At 51.7% G+C, this 20,534-nt stretch overlaps 2 protein-coding genes across 10 annotated transcripts in view; one reads left to right on the top strand and one right to left on the bottom strand.

The window, feature by feature from the left end:
- SEPTIN8 (septin 8) overlaps positions 1-17,145 on the top strand; it is a 26,796-nt gene extending 9,651 nt beyond the window's left edge. Inside the window, exons 2-10 of one of the 8 annotated variants that reach the window (XM_073994216.1) lie at positions 1,859-1,979; positions 2,970-3,165; positions 3,504-3,684; positions 4,741-4,902; positions 5,490-5,586; positions 5,765-5,933; positions 6,122-6,254; positions 6,398-6,588; positions 15,779-17,145. In XM_073994216.1, the coding sequence (XP_073850317.1) occupies positions 1,859-1,979; positions 2,970-3,165; positions 3,504-3,684; positions 4,741-4,902; positions 5,490-5,586; positions 5,765-5,933; positions 6,122-6,254; positions 6,398-6,588; positions 15,779-15,941 (1,413 nt within the window). In that variant the 3' untranslated portion in view covers positions 15,942-17,145. Of the gene's footprint in view, positions 1-1,858; positions 1,980-2,969; positions 3,166-3,497; positions 3,685-4,740; positions 4,903-5,489; positions 5,587-5,764; positions 5,934-6,121; positions 6,255-6,397; positions 6,589-9,153; positions 9,837-15,775 lie in introns of those variants that run through there. The other 7 variants (XM_005557743.5, XM_005557742.5, XM_005557741.5 and 4 more) reach the window with 7 other exon arrangements.
- Positions 15,936-20,534, bottom strand: CCNI2 (cyclin I family member 2). Of its 2 annotated transcripts, XM_005557748.5 has the most exons (4): positions 20,036-20,534; positions 19,491-19,622; positions 18,534-18,608; positions 16,157-17,102 (listed from the first exon to the last, which is right to left on the bottom strand). In XM_005557748.5, the coding sequence occupies exons 1-4, from the start codon at positions 20,462-20,464 to the stop codon at positions 16,890-16,892; spliced, it is 849 nt and encodes a 282-aa protein (XP_005557805.3). In that variant the 5' UTR covers positions 20,465-20,534; the 3' UTR covers positions 16,157-16,889. The 2 variants fall into 2 exon arrangements, with proteins under 2 accessions (XP_045250157.1, XP_005557805.3); XM_045394222.3 differs by lacking the exon at positions 19,491-19,622 and having other exon boundaries at positions 15,936-17,102.

Raw genomic sequence — 20,534 nt, 5'->3', positions numbered from 1 at the left:
AGCTGTAGAGCCCAGGGGAGGGGTAGAGTTTGAAAGGGGAGCTCAGAGTTACCAGCTAGGCTGGAAGTGAGGAAGGCCTGGAACGCCATGCTAAGGGGTTTGGACCTGACCCAGCACCTCCTAGGCTTCATTAACTACTTTTATGTGGGCACCAATGAGAAGAAGCTACCTTTGGGACCTCCTTGTCCAATTATGTTTGCAGCCCTAAGGAGACCTGGGCTTGAGTGGGGAGATTGGGACATGATGCTTTGGGGCTAGGTGATGGGGAGAAGGGGTCAGCTATAAGAAAAGAGGCTCCGTTGAATGGGAGAGAGCAGGTTTAGGGTTAGCCCTGACTTGTTTGAGGGGATGGTACAACTGCCCAGAGGAGCCATGTGGGGTCTAGGTTGCCAGCACCCACACTTGGGAGTCACTGATGCAAGGCTGCTGTGGGGAGGTAGACATCAATTGTGGAGAAGGTTGGCTTTGAGTGCCAAGGTTCTATGGTTGGGAGGGAAGGATGGCCAGAGGGGTTCAGGCCAAGGCAGTGGGCTGCAGCGAAGGTCAGCTGCTCGGGTGCTGAAGAGATGCCTTTGCAGGGCAGGAGCCAGGGCCACCCATCCATTCCTGACCCTGAGCCTGTATCCACATCTGCCACCGGCCCTATCTCCTGGGCTGTCCTCAGCTGGACCTGCTCCCCGCCTCGTGGCTATGGGCAGGAGAAACTCTGAATCCGCTGCCCTTTCCTCTCCTTCTCTCCTTCCTTTCCTCTCCTTCCTCTTTCTAGCTGTCTCAGGGCAGTGGGGCTCAGGAATGGAGGAGGCAGGATTCTGCACAACATGGAGCTATCTAAGGTCTGCCCTCCAGAGGGGCTGAGCCTGGGAACCTTCCCTCGGGCAGCATTTTACCCCATTCCAGGGAGTCAGAGAAACCAGCCACACAAGATGGAGTGTGACCATGACCCTCTGCTTCAGGTCCTTGTGGTTTCCTTTTATAGAGCGCTGGGCCGGCTCCAGTGGCCCCAGCTCACTCAGGGCCTGCCGCCCAGCTCTCTGCTAAGGCCAGGCCTCCACATTCTCACCTGGAACCTTCTGTCTAGACAACCAGGACTGAGATAGGGGTGGGACGGTGGCAGGAGTCAGGAGCCAGGAGCTGGGGATCTCTAGAGAACACCACTGAGGCAGAAGGGAGGAGGTCTCAGAGTCTCGATCCCTTTGGAACCCACCCCTGAGCCCCAGTGGGGGGTTGTCTGAGTGAGGGCCGGCTCCTTTAGCAGGGTCCATGCATGAGTCCCACACGTGGGTGTGTGAGGAGCAGTGGTGAGCATGGAGGGCCATGAGCCCAGCTGATACAGGAGGCCCCTCTGAGGGAGCACGCGTGTGAGGGGGTCAGACCAGACCTGCCCCTGCTTGAGTCCTGCCTCAGTGGGAGGGCCTAGGAGGACTAGGCAGGGGCAGCATCCCCCGTCTCCTCAGAGCTGGCTGCAGGAACAGATGCACTTTGTAATCTGGGCCTCTGGGAGCATCTGGGGCCTCCTGCTGAGTAGGAAAACAGGTGGGCCCTTATGGGTAGCAGCCACAGCCCCAGGAGAGATGGAGCCCTCAGGCCAGGCATCCCTGGCCATCCCAGGGGAAGCAAAGTCACAGAGTGGAAGGGCCTTTCCCCCTGGGGGCATCGGGCTCCCTCTGGGGAAACTTGGCCTGGAGTTGGCTTGGGAAACTTGGCTTGGGTGTACTCAGGGTGTGACTGAGATTTGTTGAGAATTCAGACATCGGGCGGGGCTGCTTCGCTGTTTTAACTCAGAATTAGCGCCCGCCCCCGCAGCCTTGACCTTTCTTCTCCAGTGGCCTTATGTCTTGTTTTATTTCTCTCTTGGCAGAATGCAGAGCCAGAGCCCCGGAGCCTCTCCCTGGGCGGCCATGTGGGTTTTGACAGCCTCCCCGACCAGCTGGTCAGCAAGTCGGTCACTCAGGGCTTCAGCTTCAACATCCTCTGTGTGGGTGAGTGTCAGGGCCTGGCCTTAGACAGAGGGTGGGTGAGAACCTCCTGGGAGAGGGGGTGCTTCTGGCCCCCTGTTGGGCTACGAGGGGGCTTCCCAGGCAGAGTGAAACTTTGGGGGTGTCAGGATGAGGATTTGGTTGGTGTCTCTGCCAAGGTCAAGGATGGAGTTAGAGCCAGGGCCTGGCACAGCGTTGTCAGGAAGAGTAAACTGGATCGGGCACATGAAAGTGGTTTGTAAACTGTGGGTGTTTATCACAGAGATTTAGGTTCATTTATTCATTTGTTTGTTCATTTAAAAAACATGTATTCATTTACTGCTTCCTACCCTGTGTCAAGGACGTTATGGTAAACAGCTCTGCCCCTCATCACCATATCCTGTGGTAAGTGCTCCGGCACGCATATGAACAAATACAGCCCCAAGCAGAGAGGCTCTCAGAGGTTCCCTGGGAGTCCCAGAAGGGCACAAAGTGCTCTGCTGGTCCCTCTGCAGGTGCCCTTCGGGAAGCAGCCCATCCTGGGTTCCCCCAGCTAAAGCCATGTGGAGCTAGGGCTGTCCAGGGCGCATGGGTTGAGCCACTGGTGGCTTTAGACCCTGGCCCTCCTGGTCCCGTGACCACCCTGGTCCTGGGAAGGGTGTTGTGTACAGCAGGTTATGTGTGAGGTGACTGGGTCTGCAGTGGTGTCTACCCAGCCGCACGGCTCTGCCTCTTCCCTGCTCCTTGAGGGAACACATCACACATCACACACAGCTATGTCTTCTGTCCAAGTCCACCTTTTGGCTCTTCCTTCCACAGGTTATTTCTGAGGCCACAGGGAAAGATAGTTCCTGGGGAATGGGGGTGATGAGGGATGGGGGTGGGCGGCCTGCCCCTTTCTCTTGTCCAGGGGCCATGGATGCCTGAGCCCTGCCTGGCCTGGCCACCAGCCAAAGACAGCCCCAGTTCCAGCCTGTGACACCCACTTGTTCCCCTCCTGTGCTCACTGCCCAGGGGAGACTGGCATTGGCAAATCCACACTGATGAACACGCTCTTCAACACGACCTTCGAGACTGAGGAAGCCAGTCACCATGAGGCATGCGTGCGCCTGCGGCCCCAGACCTACGACCTCCAGGAGAGCAACGTGCAGCTCAAGCTGACCATTGTGGATGCCGTGGGCTTTGGGGATCAGATCAATAAGGATGAGAGGCAAGAGGCGGGAAGGGCGGCCCCACCCAGCCTCTTCCCACCCCACCGACATTGGTCCCCATACCAGTAGCCCAGCCCTCACACTGCAGGGGACCAGGGAGTGCCTCTTGGGGAGTATCTGAGGCTCTGTGGTCACCAACAGACCAGTTACTCCTTTAGGTGTCTGGAGAAGGGGTCAGCTGCCTGTATCCAGTCAGGGATCCTCGGGCAGAAGCTGTTCCCAGAAAGAAAAGGCCAGGGGGCAGCCTGGCTTGGCCCCGAGCCCTGAGTCCCCCAAGCCCCAAGCCCCTGATCTCAGCTGGCAGCCTCCTGGGTGATGGAGCTGTCTGTAGTTACAGGCCCATAGTTGACTACATCGATGCGCAGTTTGAAAATTATCTGCAGGAGGAGCTGAAGATCCGCCGCTCGCTCTTCGACTACCATGACACAAGGATCCACGTTTGCCTCTACTTCATCACGCCCACGGGGCACTCCCTGAAGTCCCTGGATCTGGTGACCATGAAGAAACTAGATAGCAAGGTATCCCTGTCCCCACCCGCTGTCACAGGCTCCACAGTCTTCTGCTGCGATACGATGTGGTGGCTGCCTCATGCCTGTCCACCATGGTCCTCAGGGATCTAGTCGGTGGCTTGTGGATGGCCCCCTATTGGCTTGGTCCTCTCTCTGTCTTGCGTCTGTCCCTCCTGCTCCAGTGGCCCCCATTGCTCTGGGCTCTTTCTCCGGAGTCCTGTGCCCTGGGTCTGACCCTGAGCCCCTTGCTTGCAGCTGAATTATTGTCATTCTCAGCCCTGCTGCCTCTCCCGCTCCCAATAATGTTTGTTGCCCTTCACCCCAGGGAACCTCCCTTCCCATCTCAGCCTCTTCTCTGCTCATTTTCTGTCTCTCAATTCCTAATTTCTAGCTCCTCCCTTCACTTCCCCCTTCCTCCCTGATATAAGTGTCCTTTAGTTCCTTCTGAGCCCATCAGGGAGAGGAGAGTTAAGGCCCAGAATTGCGATGTGAACGAGGGCTGGGTATTGTAGGGGTAGAGAAGAGAGGCAGCTTTATGGGAAGGGCTAGAAGAGCTGTGCATTTTGAAGGGCATGTGGCCCCACATCCCTTGTCAGCTCTCACGTGACTGCCTTCCCATCTCAGGAGTTCATTTTTATTGTGAAAAACGGGATAGCCTGGGTGTGGGAGATTTGGGGATCTTCTTATGGCTACTGCTGATGGGTCCTTTTACCTGCTTAGTGGGGAGCACAGCCCCCAACCACTCCTTCTGTCAGGCCCCAGGCCAATTAGGACCTTCAGAGGATTCTGGATCAAAGCTGGGTATGCCTAGGGAGACCAGTTTTGGGGCTGGATGGTGATTTGGGGGAACCAGGGCTGTAAGAAGCACTGCGGACAATTGTTGAAACCCATCAGAATGGCCACAGGTGGCTGGGTTTGCACCTTGGCTGCCTGTGGGAGTGGCTCCATCTCTCTGGCCTCCTTCCCCCTGCCCAGGGATATGGCCTGGGCATGGCTAGCCATGGCATGGGAACCATTGCTCAAAAGAGCCAACCAGCCTGCTGTCCTCTCCCCTGATCCTGGCAGGTGAACATTATTCCCATCATCGCCAAGGCTGATACCATCTCCAAGAGCGAGCTCCACAAGTTCAAGATCAAGATCATGGGCGAGCTGGTCAGCAACGGGGTCCAGATCTACCAGTTTCCCACGGATGACGAGGCTGTTGCAGAGATTAACGCAGTCATGAATGTGAGCGTTGGGCGAGGGCCTCAGGGCCCTGGGGCCAGAGGGCGAGGAGCCGGCACAGATCTGACACAGCCCCAGGAGACTCTTGTTCCCCAGGATTCCAGCCTTAGCTTCTCCAGGACAGAAGGGTGGGCATCTGGAGCTGGCCAGTCCTACATCTGTGGGCAGGGGACAGGAGGAATCTGATAGTGGGCCTACACTGAGGACCCCAGGTTTAGGTGTCATAAGATCTGGACTCATGGAGGAGCCTGGAAACGGAAGGAGTTGAGCAGGCTTAAGGGTTTGGGAACTTGGAAGAGAGCCAGGCTCACAGGTCCTTTCAGGGAGCTCTAATGGTCCCTGGGAGGCCTGAGGGCTGAAAGAACAGCCTGGAGAATCAGGAGCACCAGGGAGGGGGTTGAGGGTTCAGCCCACTCCCCTGTTTGGAGTTCTGGGACATTTCTCAAGAAGAGAGCCAGGAAGCGAGCATCTGGCCCTGGAGCCTTTGTTCAGGTCTGGCTGCCCCTCCCTAGGACCCAAGGGCAGGGAGGGAGAGTCTGCCATTAGCCTGTGTCAACTCCGGGCTTACGCATACCTGGGCCCCTTTCCAGGCACATCTGCCCTTCGCCGTAGTGGGCAGCACCGAGGAGGTGAAGGTGGGGAACAAGCTGGTCCGAGCACGGCAGTACCCCTGGGGAGTGGTGCAGGGTGAGTGTGGATGGGAAGTACATCCCCAGCTGGGGGTAGAACTGTGTCCCCTGGCCTGCCCTGCTGCCTGTAGTACCCTGTGCTGTTTCCTCCTCATGCGCACCTGTGTGCCCACCCTGACTCTGGAGTCTGCCCGCCTGCATGCCTGCCTAATACCCCACTGGCCCTCTGCTTTCAGTGGAGAATGAGAATCACTGCGACTTCGTGAAGCTGCGGGAAATGTTGATCCGGGTGAACATGGAAGACCTCCGCGAGCAGACCCACAGCCGGCACTACGAGCTCTACCGGCGCTGCAAGTTGGAGGAGATGGGCTTCCAGGACAGTGATGGTGACAGCCAGCCCTTCAGGTGACAGCCTGAGCCAGAGTGAGCCTGTCTTCACAGCTGTGGCCAGACACACTATCCTGGCATCTGTTCCCTGGGGGACCCCACCATCCTCTTACCCCTTGTGCCCATGTGATTCTATTTCTCTGGCTCTGCCCTACCCCATTCCTCCATAATCCCATCCTTGGCCTCTTTTCTGTGGGTCTCCACAGCCTACAAGAGACATATGAGGCCAAGAGGAAGGAATTCCTGAGTGAGCTGCAGAGGAAGGAGGAAGAGATGAGGCAGATGTTTGTCAACAAAGTGAAGGAGACAGAGCTGGAGCTGAAGGAGAAGGAAAGGGAGGTATGTGCCAGGCTGGGGGCTGGGGTGGGGATGCTGAGGGAGGGAAGGCCTGGCTGAGGGTAGAGGTGGGGGTGCCTTCCTGGCCCGGGCTCAAGCCCTCCTCTTCTTGCTCCGCCCATCTTCTGTCCCCTTTCTGCTGCCAGCTCCATGAGAAGTTTGAGCACCTGAAGCGGGTCCACCAGGAGGAGAAGCGCAAGGTGGAGGAAAAACGCCGGGAACTGGAGGAGGAGACCAACGCCTTCAATCGCCGGAAGGCTGCGGTGGAGGCCCTGCAGTCGCAGGCCTTGCACGCCACCTCGCAGCAGCCCCTGAGGAAGGACAAGGACAAGAAGAAGTAGGTGGCAGGCCACGGCTCTTCCTTTCGTTCTTGTCCCTCACCTCCCTTCTCGCTCTTCTCCCGCCCTCTCTTGCCCCTTTCCTGTTTCGTTTTCCCTCATCTTCAGTGGCTCTCTCCCCAGCTTTCTTGGTTGCCTTTCTTTTTCCTTCACTAGTGATCCAGTGTCTCGCGGTCTGGATCGCTCTCATAGTCATGCACTCTTGCTTGCACAGGCAATCTTGTGCTACCCCTCCCTCTCCCTTTTTCTCTCCTCCTCTTCCCCCTTCCTCCTCTTCCCCCCCACCCCGCCACCATTTCTTGCTCACCCATTCGCTCTCCTGTAGCCCCCTTGGCAGCTGTGGCCCTGCCGCAGCGTGGTGAAGGTGGGGCTGCACGGGCGAGGAGCAGCCTGGAAAGGGCAGAGCTGCAGGGCTCTGGGAATGCTGGGAATGGTCTTTCAGGCCAGAGGAGGGACAGGACCTGGCAATGTCAGCATCTCCAGCTGACCAGATTCCAAAAGCCGCAGTGGTTTCTGCTTGGACAGCTGTGGCGCATCCCTCCTCAGTCTGTGGGGCAGTGGTGTGGGGCCCGTATTGGCTGGCAGGTGGTGACGGAGAACCGTGGGCACTCGCGCCAGCCAACACCAGGCTCCTGGACACTGTGGTCACCACACTGCTGTTCTGAAGGGTCCGCAGCGCTAAAGGGAGGAAAGCAGCTTCCCACAGGGCCTCTGTGGTTTCTTCTGGGGGGAGGAGCTGCCCCTCAAGTAGAGGCTGGAGTTGTTCCTGCAGAGGGCAGAGAGGAGAGAAAGACTGGATGGCAGGGAGGCCTTTCTCAGCACCAGGAGTGCAGTCAACGGAGTGGCCAGGTGGGGACAACTCTGAGTCACTTCTCCCTGGCAATCCATAACCTGTTTCCACACACTTAGCTGGAGTCCAGATGTTCTGGCTTCTGGGGCTCTCCCTCGCCCACCCATCTCATTCACAGCCATGCCACATCACACTATGGGGATTTCATACATCCCTCCTTCTCCCTGCCCTGGCCTATCTTGGGTGCCATCTTTCTCTTGCCAACCTAGGAACTAAGCAGGTGAACCCATTCTGGCCCTCATTCTTGGGATCCATTTCCTCCTGGGATATTTGGGGATGTATATGCGCAGGCCCTTCCTTCCTTGGTGGCAATGAAGCCTAGCCATTAGGGCCATGAAGTGCATAGTTAGCTGTGGCCCTGGGCTGTTGCTTTTGGTGTTAGCCCTGCCCCTGCACCACCCCCGCCCCACCCCCAATATGGCATTTCCTAACCACATGTGCATACACATGTGCACACACACTGTCTTTCTCTCCTGTCCCATCTCACATACACAGTCTCAGGCACATATCTACCAGCACACAGTACACACATGCACAGAGGCACACAAACACATACCAAGGAAAAAAAACTCAAAGGACTTCTTGCTGGAGGAAATGGGGACAGAACCAGGCATTTCAGAACTGGTTGCCAATTCTCACTCCTAAGGTCTGTCCTCTGCTTCAGGACAGACCCTCTTCCTTTTTGTAGTCTCCCTCATCCCGATGCCTGGTGGCCCTACCCCAGCTGACAGTGCTGGGACAGATGTGCCCCTACCTGTCCCCAGGGAGGACCCCAGCCCCACACTCCCCTCAGCCGTGAATTTCCCCTCTGCTCTGCATTTGCTTCCAGCCCCACTCCCACGCCCATCTTTCGGCTTGGTGAGCGTTGGGGCTCTGCGAGTTGGAACCTGTGTAGATTTCAAGCTGGCAGCTTAGAAATCAGGATTTTCCTGGGAGGGGGTGGAAGTCTATGACCCAGATGCTGGCACCCAAAGTGACTTTGCTCTGCTTCCTGCCATCTTGTTAAAGAAAAGATAGCCAGGATTCCCTAGGAAAAAAGCTGTGGAGAAACCACTCAGAAACTGCAGACAAGGGTCTGTGGCCAGCTCAGGGTGTGAGGGCCAGTGAAGGTGGGTGCAGGCAGGCTGAAAGGACACCAGCACAGCCCTCGGGGTGGGGGCTTGTCACTAGTGTCTGGTCTCCCTGCTTTTCCTATGTGGCCAGGGCTCCATGATATGTTCTCTAGGCCTGGGCCTGGAAAACAGGTCTTTCCTGTTTTCTGGACCTGCTAGAAAGCTTCAGTCAGTTTGGTCCCTGGGAGAGAAAACTCTCTTCCCATGACGGCCCTGTGGAGGCCAGGAGTGGGGTAGGTGGGGTGACTGGGAATACTCCTTCCTGCCGCCCTGGTCAAGGGACTAGTGTGAGTCGGGAGTGCATTTTTGGAATGGGGGCAGGGGTGTTTTTCATGACCATTTATTTGAGTGGTTTTGATTGGTTATACTTACTCTTTAAATTTGAATCCAATTTTTTTGCAAAATTACTTCCGAATCAGATCTTGACCCTCAGCCTGGGACGCCACAAACGGAAGTGAATTCTCTGCTTTGCTCGTCACAAATGCCAAACTGACTGCCCTTTCGCAGTGTCCATCTTGCTGTCTTTTGCTTCTGTTTGATTTGGTCTGCATATCTTTTAATGTGTCTATTTTTGTTTTGTTTGTTTTATTTTTATTTTTCAGTTAATGCACGCACAGACTTACATGTCAAGAGTGGACTTTAGACTTTCATGTGTTAAGTTGCTTGAGTTACACCTTGTGACCCTTCTCCCATAACATGGTGTGAGGACGGACTGGGAGCTGGTACAGACTCCAGTGTTTACAGCCTTGCTTTCCCCTACCCGACCCTGGCCCCAGGCTGCCCCAGGCCTGGCGGGCCACCCCTCTCTATGCAAACACGTAAAAGCCAGGAATGCTGGAATCCAAAACTGACGAGGTTTATTTTTTTCAGAGCCAGTGGCTGGTCTTCCATTTACAGTGTCACTATTCCCTGATGGAGCTGTTATGTGCTGCTCCAGTGAAGGCCCCAGCCGGGATGCTAGGCCTAATAGTTCACCGTGGAGATGGCAACTCACGTGGTGCCCTAGGTGCAGCTGCGTGGTCTGGTATACATGCTGCAAAATTCACCCAGTTCCCCTCATTTTAATTTTTCTAACCTAGAGCTTAATTTTAATAACTTTAAAACACTTCTAAATATTTATTTTGGCACCAGCATCAAGACAAATAATATCCTCTCCCATTATTTTCATAAGTAACACAGATTTCCTGATTTTTAAAAACTAAAAAATACCGCTAAACCTTTCTTATGTATAAAGTATGCCTATCATATACAGGGAGAGGTGGGTAATAAACTTCCTGTAATGACAGTGTTTGGCATTTCTTTGTGGATGGAATTGGAACATGAACAAGACCATGTCCAGCGTTTTTACTGTGAATGTAAATGGAACAGCAGCCTAAAGCAGTTGTCTGTGCCCCAGAGGTGCTACCTGTAAACAGGGACCAACTCCGTGTGTGTGTTAAGTGTTTGACTCCAATTAAGACTCCCAAGCAAATCCTGCATATTCCAAATGCAAAGAGTACTCAGTGGGAAAAGGTTGTTACCTCAAAGTCATTGCTTCTTTCCTGGCTGGGTGAAGAGATGAAGGTGTCTGATATATACAGACAATGAGGGAAAAATGAGCAGCAAAGGAGCTTTCCCCTTCAACTGCACTCTAAAGGGGAACATTTTAAGGAAGTACTAGCAGCTTTGATTCTTCTATGCTCCTGTTGGTTTACAAGCCACCGAGAATGTCAGTGTTGAGAATATGGCCTGGTAAAATGGGAGATGGAAAATGACTAGACGAAAGGAAGGGTAGTTTTAATGTTGAAGCACTGTGCTGGGCACTGGAGCTACCCAGAGGAATGCACAACGCTCCCCTCAAGGAGCTCACAGTCTAGCACACTCCCTGGCTGGAAGCCTCAGGAAGCCCTGCTAATTTATTGTGGAGTTGGTAGTTCGCTTTTCATGCCCCCGTCTTCTTTCTCATGACCATTTCCCACTTTCTGCCTGGCTTGCATTGGTGATATCCAGAACCAAGTCGTGGCTTCCTCCTGCCTTCCTGAGATGATGTTCTGCTCAGGGGGAGGCGGAGGGGCGAGCTGTGTGCGTCCACTGAGGCACGGCCAGGAAGAGGCAGCGTTTACCTGTGAGGGGCTCCATGCTCCAGCAGCGGAGCAGGTTCTAGTGACAATTCTCCAAGTTTTTATGCTATGACCGGGGTGGATCTAAATTTTGTGGGGCTGAAAGCTTGAATTATTTAGACAGACTTCTTTAAGAAAAACAATGTTAATATAAAATTAGGTACAGGGTCTTGGAAGGGGCCCTGAAAATTAAGGTTCATTAGCTTCACAATAAGTCCACATCTGGTTGCAACTGAAAACTGATGCTTCAGTGAGGGTATCTAAAAAGGTAAACTGGCATATATCCATGGCAAGTGTGGGCTGCCAGTGGCTCATCTCTAGGGTAATTTTATGTCTGAAAGTGTATGCAGTTGGGTCAGAGCATGACCTTTAAGATAGCCTCTTTCAGCTAACATATTTCTGAAGATGAGGCCTGGTGACCCAGCAGGTTCATTGGATACATAAGAAATGAGAATTCCTGGTTCATGGGCCAACCTGGGACTCTGGAGTGTGCAGATTTGGCCATTCGTCCATTGTGGCCTGCGGGTTGCACCCCGGGTATACTGAAAGGCCATACTCGTGGCTGGCTGCCTGCCTGTGGGCCTAAGCCTTCCCAGTATCTTCAGGGACACTTGACAGACGCGTTTTCTCAAGTCTGAGCTGCCTCCACAGGTCCCTCTAGCAAGCCTCACTGCACCTCTCCCCCTGCTGTTTGTGTTTGGAATTTTGTCATTTTTAGCTGAGACCAAATTAAACCTTGGTGCATAAAGTGAGCTTAAAACTTGCCACTGTTTAATAAGTTAGCTCTCATAGAATGTGACCCTGTCTGCAGGGTCTCATTTACCCTTCTTTTTCTCATTGTCATTTGTTGGTATTAATAGGGCTGTCTTACAGGATCATGTTGGCATTTACTATCATGTCTTTCATAAACCATGTTTGTTTGGGGTAGAAGAATCACCGTATAATTTGTTGTCCAAACTGGGACTATTAAGAAAGAAAGGGGATGCTATTACACCAGATCAACAGGCATAAACCAGACCTGTCCCAGGCCAATGGGGATATATGGTCTTTCTAGTTGTGGGTAACCTGATCTAGGTGGTTTGTAATTGTGCATACTGACTGCATATATGTTTGTGTATGTCTAAATGTGGGCTCCCTGTTAAGTGGGGCTCATGGATACGAGGCCCGCGTGTGGCTTGCTAGTCTGTTATGTTAACATGCTTTTCTAAAATTGCTTCACGTGTTAATTCATTTACTCCTGCATTCATTGACTGTTTTTGTTCTTTTCCATTCACTTTGTACTCATTTTTTTCCATTAAATTTTGCATTTATTTTGAGTTTTTGTGGTGTCTTTTTTGGGCAGTAGCTTTTCTGATTTAACAAGTTTCCTAAGCCCATTAATCTGCTACAACTGTGGTAAAATACAGCTTGTCTGTTCTTTGAATTTTGTGGAGGTTGATCTACTTCCGCAGGAATCGTTTTAATAGGAAACCCTGCTACAGGCATCTGTGAAAAGCTCTTGGATAGGTGGGGGATGGAGGGAAGAGTCACAGGAAAGTCACAGAAAGGTAAAGGTGCAGTCTGTGGTCCACGAATCTTTATTGGACAACTGGGGGCAGGACATGAGAAAAGGGGCTCCTGCCCTCAAGGAGCATTCCTCCTTAGCAAAAAGGCTTCCCATGGGACTGCTAATATTTGAGTGTCAGAACTGCTTGGAACCACATTACATGCATTAACTCCTCTAATCCTCATCCTAATCCTATGATTAGGGACCATTCATCCCCATTTTATAGCTGAAACACAGAGGTTTAAGTAATTACCCAAGGTTACACGGCAAGTAACTGGAGAAGTTGAGATTTGAACGCTGGTAATCTGTACCCTTAATTCCTGAGCCTACAGCTGCTCCTTGGCATCTCAATGGAATGATGGAAGAGTAGTGGAAGTGTGGCCAGGTTAAAGTACACAGCCTGATGATGTGGGCTGGTGGACCTGAGACTGTTTTTTAGAGGTAGATAGCCCTAGAGGACAGGCAAAAGTTTGGCTGAGGAAGAGCAGACTGGTGGTTGAAAGGTGGTAAAAAGTACGTGGGTTTCTTTTTAAAGGAGCTTTCTCCATTGAGCACCAGGTAGATTTGGGAAGACCAAAATGAGAAAATGGGGATCCCTGCAGGAAGAGTGGTATGAACACATCCCTAATGCAGGCATAGCTCAGCTCTACTTGTGGGAAGGCAGGCAGCAAAGAGGCAAAGTATTCACCAACTTTTGAAGGACAGAGACTTTCCAGGAAGCCAGGGGGAGGAGGGTCTCCTAGGTGGTGGAAACATCATCAAATGACTTGGCTCCTTCCTTTCAGGGACGTACTGTTTGGACAAGTTTAAGACAGGTCTATGATGCTCCCTCCCTGCCCTGTTCCTCCCTGAGCCCACCTACCTTTCTTTCTGCCATAGCATCTGCCTCTGAGCTTTTTCCATCTCCATTTTCTTCACCAATCCCTGCCTTTCTATAGGTGGGGTCAAAAGGAAAATGGATTGTATCCATACTTCTCCCTGAGAAGTATTTCCCAATCTCTGAGTTGAGGTGGGATAGGAGTTCCTAATGTCAGAAAAGAATATTAGAGGGAAATAGGATGGGATCTGGGGCCTCAAGGCAAGCTTGAAAAGCACATAACACTTTTTAAAATCCACAAGTGGGACTTTGGCAATACAAAAGTGAGCTTCCCTATAGAAGAGTTCTATCATTTACAGAAAGCCAGAGCAGAAGGTTGTCTCTTATCCCAGTCCTGGGACTCACAGGTCTACCCTCTGCTTTCTCCAAGAGGTTGAGTTGGATCAGCTTTTGGAATCTAGCTCACATCCAGAGCCACCTGGTTAAGCAGCAGATGTCTTCTAGCAGTTCCCCAAAGCCTGGGACACCCAAGCTGGTATGGGCCCTCGGGATGTCCTCCTGCCTTATGCACTGTGGTCCCACTTACACTGGAAGGAAGGAGGCAGAGGGCACTCACGGCCACCACTGGAAGCTGTGAGCAGCATGGCCTCAGCATCTCCATCTGTAAAATGGGTTCTGGAGTAGAGGAGAGTTCTTGATATGACCTAGGAGATAGTGTTCCAAATATATCTGACTCTCGCAAGCCTAAATGCATGGTAGCTCAAAATAAGATTCATACAGGATTGGAAGCAATTAAAGTTTAATTTTAACAAAAGCTCCAGCAAGCAAAAGTGTGTCAAGAAAAAATAGAGATGTATACTAACTCTATAATATAGACAATTATGGTATATCTAGCCCTTGACCACTTTGCACCTAGTAAATCATTCCCTTCCCACACCATGGCTTAGCACATTTACACACACACACACACACACACACACACACACAAAGCCACCATAGTTCAGAGTGGAAGACTTCATAAACCACCTCTGAATGTGTAGCTCAGTCATTCATGTCCCCAACACAACTTACACAGCCCAGCTGGCATCTGTGTCAGCTGCACTCCCCTGCTCAGAGAATGGCTCTGTAGTAGCACAGCTTGAAAGAAGCAGCTGGCTCCTCCTCCTGGCAGCACTGTGGTTGGAGCAGGCTTGGCCTCAGAACCTGCTCATCCCAACAAAGCACTCAGAGCTGTGCCTTCCATCACAGGTGTTAGCCTATAATACCCATTCATTAGCACAAAATCCCTCTAGTTAAACTAATAACTGAAAACACTTTGCTTAAGAGTAACAAAGGAAAGATATGCTTAAAGCTTGCTCAAGTTACATTAAACAAAGCATACTTTATAATCCAGTCCTTGTAAAAAGAAGACATAAGTCATGGCCATGGTCGGGTAAATGTGTCTGCAGAGACTGTCCCATGTTAGGAGTTGCAGGCAGGGTAGTTGGGACTGGAAGCACCACATATATGTTTGGGATAAGCCTGGGAAGTTGGAAGGACTTGGCCAGCTCTGGCAGGTAGAGCAGCAAGAACTGGTCAGAACTAGCCCCAACCCTTCAGCCCTGAGCCAGGCCTGCCTCTTGGTCTCATATTCCAGCGTTCTCAGGGGCCCATGCCAACCCTTGCTGTAGAAGGAAGGAAAAACAAGCTGCCATTTGAACGTTCATTCATACTCCCTGGCTTCAGGCCCAGAGGAGAAAAAGGGAAGGCAGGGTCATGGTCTATCAGACCACCCTGATCTCTACTGACCCCAGCCTGCCTTTCCCCTCCCCACTTTATTTTTTTTCCAAGGGCTTAGTTGGGAACTTTTTCTCAGTTGCTCTTCCAGAGCCACCTTCCCTTTTTACAGGATTAATAACAAGCCAAAGAACTCATGGTAGTCCAAGCAAGGAGGTTTCACATTAGGCTCTGAAGGCCCCAGGGTGGAGGCAGAGCGGCTGGTTGGCAGGTGACATAAAGTTGTCTGTACAGGATGATGACTGAAAACTTCTCAGTTGCTGCATTACAAGTTCCTTGCAGCAGCTGTACTGCATATCACCAACCTGTATTAGAATAGAGTGGCCATCTTCAAGCAGAACCATCATACATTCTAAGAAATTGGCAATTGAGTGCCAAAATGTTAGCATGAAGCAAGTTCAGGAAGGTCCAACCACCCAACTAAGGACCACTAATCCTACCATCTCAGGTACATCCATTTCCAACCTCAGTAAAGTTGTCATTAGTTTAACCATGCATTCCATCCTAACCTATCTGTTCTGAGGGATTCCGACACACCCCCCTCCTCCTCGTGCCCCGACAATGCTTGCCTTATGGTACCCTGTACCTGGTACCACACACTCGTACAAAGGAGAGGTGAAGGAGTTTAAAATGTATGCTCCCCAGTATTAAGCTCAGGGTTGCTTCCTCCTAAGCCAGACATCCCCCTGACCCCCCAGTCCTCTTGACTACAAGGGCTCCCATTGAGATAAAGATTCTCGCACTCTCAGAGACAACCCCCATTGGTCCAGTGAAGAGAACACATGTCCCATCTCAAGTGCATAGGGCATGGCCAAGTGTGGAAAGCCTAGCCTTTGGGCAGACTCTTTCCAGGGTTATGGCCAGAACATTTTCCAGAGGCCACAAGGGGAAAGGGTACCCCTTTGGGGTCAGAGTGCATCAGCTAAAGGGGCAAAACACAGAGCCTGGTCTGGGGCAAAGTTGATGTCTACCTGTGCTTTCTTTAGCAGATCAGATATAGGAGCACACCAACCGGGCATGAGCCTCTCCAGCTCTAAGGTGATGATGACCAAGGCCAGTGTGGAGCCCTTGAACTGCAGCAGCTGGTGGCCCGCCATACAGTGCTGCAGCTGCCTGGTCAGGGATGCGACGTGGAGGGAAGGATTCCTCTGAGGCAGCAGCTCCAACACATGGGGCCAGCTCAGGACCACCAGGGCATGGAACTGGAGACCATGGTTTTTAATGTTAGAACAGAAAACCCCATACTTTTCATATATCAATGACCAGAAGCGCAAACAATTTGAATTTCCATCAGGGAACATCAAATGTTGCCCAACCCTTTTCATTCCTATCCATGGCTCCATAAGGGGCTTGAGGCTTAATGCCCACTCTGTGGCCAAGCTGAGCTTCCACCCCAGAGACCAAAAAAAAAAAAAAAAAGAGTCTGCTTTGTGACATCATCGTTATGAGTGGAAAGTACCTAGATGACAATGTTTCCATTCTGAAAAATAGAAACATACTATTCAATACCAAGGTAGCAGAAAAGTTACTTGTATCTGCTTATCATAAGAAACTCTGCAACTTGGCAACAGTGGCCAGTTTTCATAATGAAACAGCCCTTAGTAATTTAATCTTCATGCCTCATAACAAACCAAAACCCCATGAGATTTCCACATTGCATAATTTGCCTTACTAACAGAATCATATCCTTAAGGATGACCATCATTCCCCCAACTAAAACAAATACAAACTAATGTATGATATTTTTTTAAGTGCCAGATCAATATGGTCTAAAGCCTCAATAAGGATTGTGTGTAGGTGAATAAAGACAGCTAAGTGAATGTGTGTAAAGTGTAGCAAAAGCAGACAGATATTTATGTACAGTATTCATAGAATGGAAAGTTAAATATTTTTGCAGTGTGTATTTAAAAGAGAAACTCACCATAATAGTGCCGTCTAAAAATCTTTGTAAAGTTAATTTAATGTCCTTTAGAAGTGGGAGTCTGGTGGAACTGTGTTGGATTTAAGATACCTTTTCACTCTCCCGTACGTCGTGAGCCTTGTGGGTCACCTCACTGTGGTGCATGTGCAAGGGCGTGTGCACGCCTGTGCTTTGCCGTCCTATGTTGTAAACAGCTGTTCCAAAGGCACAAATGAGTTTAGGGTAGACTCTGTAAACGCCTCCTTACTCACTATAGTCAAGAAGTCCAGCGGCGTCCCAATATAGAGGTCCCAGTGCAGTCTGTCCAGAATAGCCAGCTCCATCCTTAGCAGCTCATTCGGGGAATAGTCAGAGCCATAGTGCTTTATGAAGTCTTTTACTTGTGGAATAAACTGTAAAAAGAAAATAAAGAGGCCAAAGCCCTACATCATGTCATAGTAGCTTTTGTTTTCTTATCCATGGGGACTGGGCATTCATGACCTTAGTGGAGTTGTCTTCCTGTGGCCTGCCACAGAAAATGCTTCTGAAAGAAATACTAAACCAGATCTTGGCTATCTGTCAAATCCTCAGGTAGTTATGTAGTGAACATTACATGGTTCCCCTCTGAAACCAGGTCTTGATCCCCCAACTGCATACTAGCTCATACCCAACGGTGCTTTGGAGGCTGGGGCTGTGCCATCTCCCCTGTTCAGCTGCAAGAACTCACCCAAAGCTTTCCAGGAGCCATGGGTTCTGGTTCTGCCTATCCCTATTCCTGATCCCTACCATGGGTACTGGGCATACAGAAAAAACTATGCTTTTGAGCTTCCTAGTCTGTACCAGACAGACACATTGATAAAACTTCCTATGGGTTTTTCAGCATCACAACTGCAAACTTCCTTCAACCTTGATTGAAGGTGGTTCAGTTCTGGAAAATCTATGGCTTTTCCCACAGAGGGACTAATGAGACTTGTCTATGAGTAAACATTCAAGTACTAAGTATATTAAAGGCTTGATCCTATGTTTTTAGACAGACAGAAGTATTACTATAACAGCCAGAAAAAGGGTCACTTGATTTTTAAAAGCAACTTGGGCATTAATTCTATTCTAATAAATAGGAGTTTAAAACATTTTTATTGAAGGTTTGGAACTGGACACACAACTTCTTCCCTGCCTCATCAGACCCAGAGATCAGCTAAGGGTGACCCCTGTGGCAATGGCAGTGATTTCATCATCCCCAAAATGAGAAAAGTTGGAGGGAGGTAGGAAAGTTTGGAAAGGGTATTAGGAGATGATCTCCTCCTGAACATATGGCACAGTGAAATTCAGCCATTCAGGCATGCCTGAAGCACTCATGGGCCCTTGTACTTTACCCCCAGCACATGGCCCTCCTGTCCCTCTCAGGGGTCCCAGAGTTCCCAAAGACCAGCTTCATTGACACAGCCAAGTCCTCAAGTCTCAGGCAGCTTTCTTAGACATAATTGCTTGGGGTGGATGTTAAGTCACATGGTTTGGGAGGCCTTTTTCCTTGCTCAACAGCAGATGCCCCTGTTGAGAGAGAGGTAGCATCTGGCATCAACCAGTGAGGCCATATGTATCTGTCAAGAGTTCAGGTCTCTAGGTTTGGTGGGCCAGGACAGTTCAGCTGTTCTACTTGTTCATTTGTGGGGTCTCAAAGTCTGACAAGCCAATGGAAGGGACAGCAGAGATGCTGGCAAGTTGGTGACTTTTCCAGAACATCCACCATACGTGAAGGGCACAGACCTATCATGAAACTGGAGTCCTCCAATGTTACACCCCTATACCTGAAGTGCAGCCCAGTGTGGACTTCCAAGAATGCATACCTCCTGTTCTTCATTAACTTTTGCAGCAAGCCTCAAGGAAGTAATTGTGGCGCAATGTAGGTATTTCTCTTTTACCTGCGGTATGGAACAAACACATTTGAGCAGAATATGAATGCCAAAAACAAACTGAAAAGCATCTGTGTTTGTTTTTTTTTAATATACTTTTTTGAGATGGAGTCTCACTCTGTTGCTCAGACTGGAGTGCAGTGGCATGATCTTGGCTCACTGCAAACTCCACCTCCTGATTTTGAGTGATTCTCCTGCCACAGCCTCCTGAGTAGCTAGGACTACAGGCACGGGCCACCACGCCTGGCTAATTTTTGTATTTTTAGTAGAGACAGGGTTTCACCATATTGGCCAGGCTGGTCTCGAACTCCTGACTTCAGGTGATCCACCCCCCCCACCCCACCCTTTGACCTCCCAAAGTGCTGGAATTACAGGCATGAGCCATTGCCCCCAGCTATTTGTTTTAATAAGCTTTTTTCCATTTTTAAAAGGCTCCATTTCTCCACAAGACAGAATGTTAGTGCCATTTTTAGATCTGACCAATGAGGATGCTCCTGATTTCAGAACTGCAGATGACTGGGCAGTATTCCTTCATTTCGGGACTGACTGGAGGTGGGAAATACGGCACCTTCTCAGGGAACTCAGTCTCATCCTAGCCTCAAGCTGCCCTCGACAGGTCGAGACAAGCACATCCTACCTCATTACACAGGAAGCCCTTTCCCAGCTACTTCCTCTCACGCTCCCCGAGCCCTGACCCTGATGACCACATGACCCTGAGACAGCCAGTGTAGGATGTGGAGAGGTTCCAAAACCAGTTCTACCACTCGAAGCAAGTTAGTTTATACACCTTGGTTTGAGCCTCTGGAACCCCTCACCTCTCAAGCAGGAATGGGGAACAAAGGTTAGTTTCTTCTTTCACCATCTGCCACCGTCCCTCAGAGGCCTCCCTACCTTCACTGATATCAGGAGGCGGCTGAAGATGGTGAGGGCCAGGTTAAAAGTGGATTGGGAGAAGTAAAAGATGTTCTGAAGCCGCAGGAGCCACAGCACGACTCCCTCGAAGGCATTGCAGATTTCATCCCGCTAGGAAGAGCAGGTGGGGCGAGGAAGGTCGTTAGCGGCCACTCCTGGTCCCCCAGGAGCAGGAGCCTCCTACTTAAGGTGCCGGGGGGCAGTGAGAAGTCCCTTCCCCTGCAGGCCCGCTGGGAGTAAGCGCCCAGCTGGCGCAGCGGCTCACCCATCACCCCCACCCCGCGCGCCCGCTTTTCGTCGTAGGCCGAGTTCCTTGATTCAAACAGGCCCTCTTCCGAAGGCCCTGCTATCAAGACGCCCTCTTAGAGAGAAGCTGGTGGGTCCAGCCTCGTGCCTCTCGTGAGGGGCCACACCTGGGGAAGCGCCTGGCCTCCAGGTGCAGAACATCGGACCGCTGGTGCAGGTGGAGGCCACATCCGCCTGCCGTGTGCGCGCAAGGAGGGCCACGCTGCGGGGACGGGTACCTGGGGTTTGCCGCCCCGCCACAGGCGCGCCTCGCGGTCCTGGGCCAGCTGCAAGTGGCAGAGCAGCCGGCGCTCGTCGAGGACGCCTTCCAGGTTTCGCGGCTTGGGGGACTGTGGAGCGGGCCGCGGAGCTTGCTCTGGGGCGGCTGCGGGCACCGGGTCTGTGGTTCTCCCGGCCGGGGCCGTATTACGCCGGGGCCGCAGGCGGACTGTCGCGGACGCAGCGTGGAGGGAAGCCGCTCCGGGCTGGCTGGTCCCAGGGCACCTGCTCCGGGTGCTCGGGGGCAGAGGGGCCTCCCCCGGAGACCGCGGGAGAGGAACGCCCAGGGCTGCTTCCTCCAGATGGGCGCCTGGACGCCCGCCTGGGCTCTGGACTGCGCTGACTTCTGAGCTCGACGGTTGCGGCGGGAACCGAGCGCCCGAGGCCATGTCGTGAGCGGGATCCTAAGTCTGAGTCGCTGCTTAACCCGGCATTTTATAACCCAGCGCCCACAACACT

The sequence above is a fragment of the Macaca fascicularis genome, chromosome 6 (genome assembly GCF_037993035.2).
Source record: "Macaca fascicularis isolate 582-1 chromosome 6, T2T-MFA8v1.1".
NCBI classification, from domain to species: Eukaryota; Metazoa; Chordata; class Mammalia; order Primates; family Cercopithecidae; genus Macaca; species Macaca fascicularis.
This window is presented reverse-complemented; position numbering and strand designations above follow the sequence as displayed.

Coding starts and splice junctions, on each gene's coding strand:
- CCNI2 (XM_005557748.5), bottom strand. CDS start 20,464: ATGGCCTCGGGCGCTCGGTTCCCGCCGCAACCGTCGAGCTCAGAAGTC. Junction 19,623..20,035: donor GGCGGGGCGGCAAACCCCAG/GTACCCGTCCCC, acceptor TGCTCTTCCTAG/CGGGATGAAATCTGCAATGC. Junction 18,609..19,490: donor GCCTCCTGATATCAGTGAAG/GTAGGGAGGCCT, acceptor TCCATACCGCAG/GTAAAAGAGAAATACCTACA.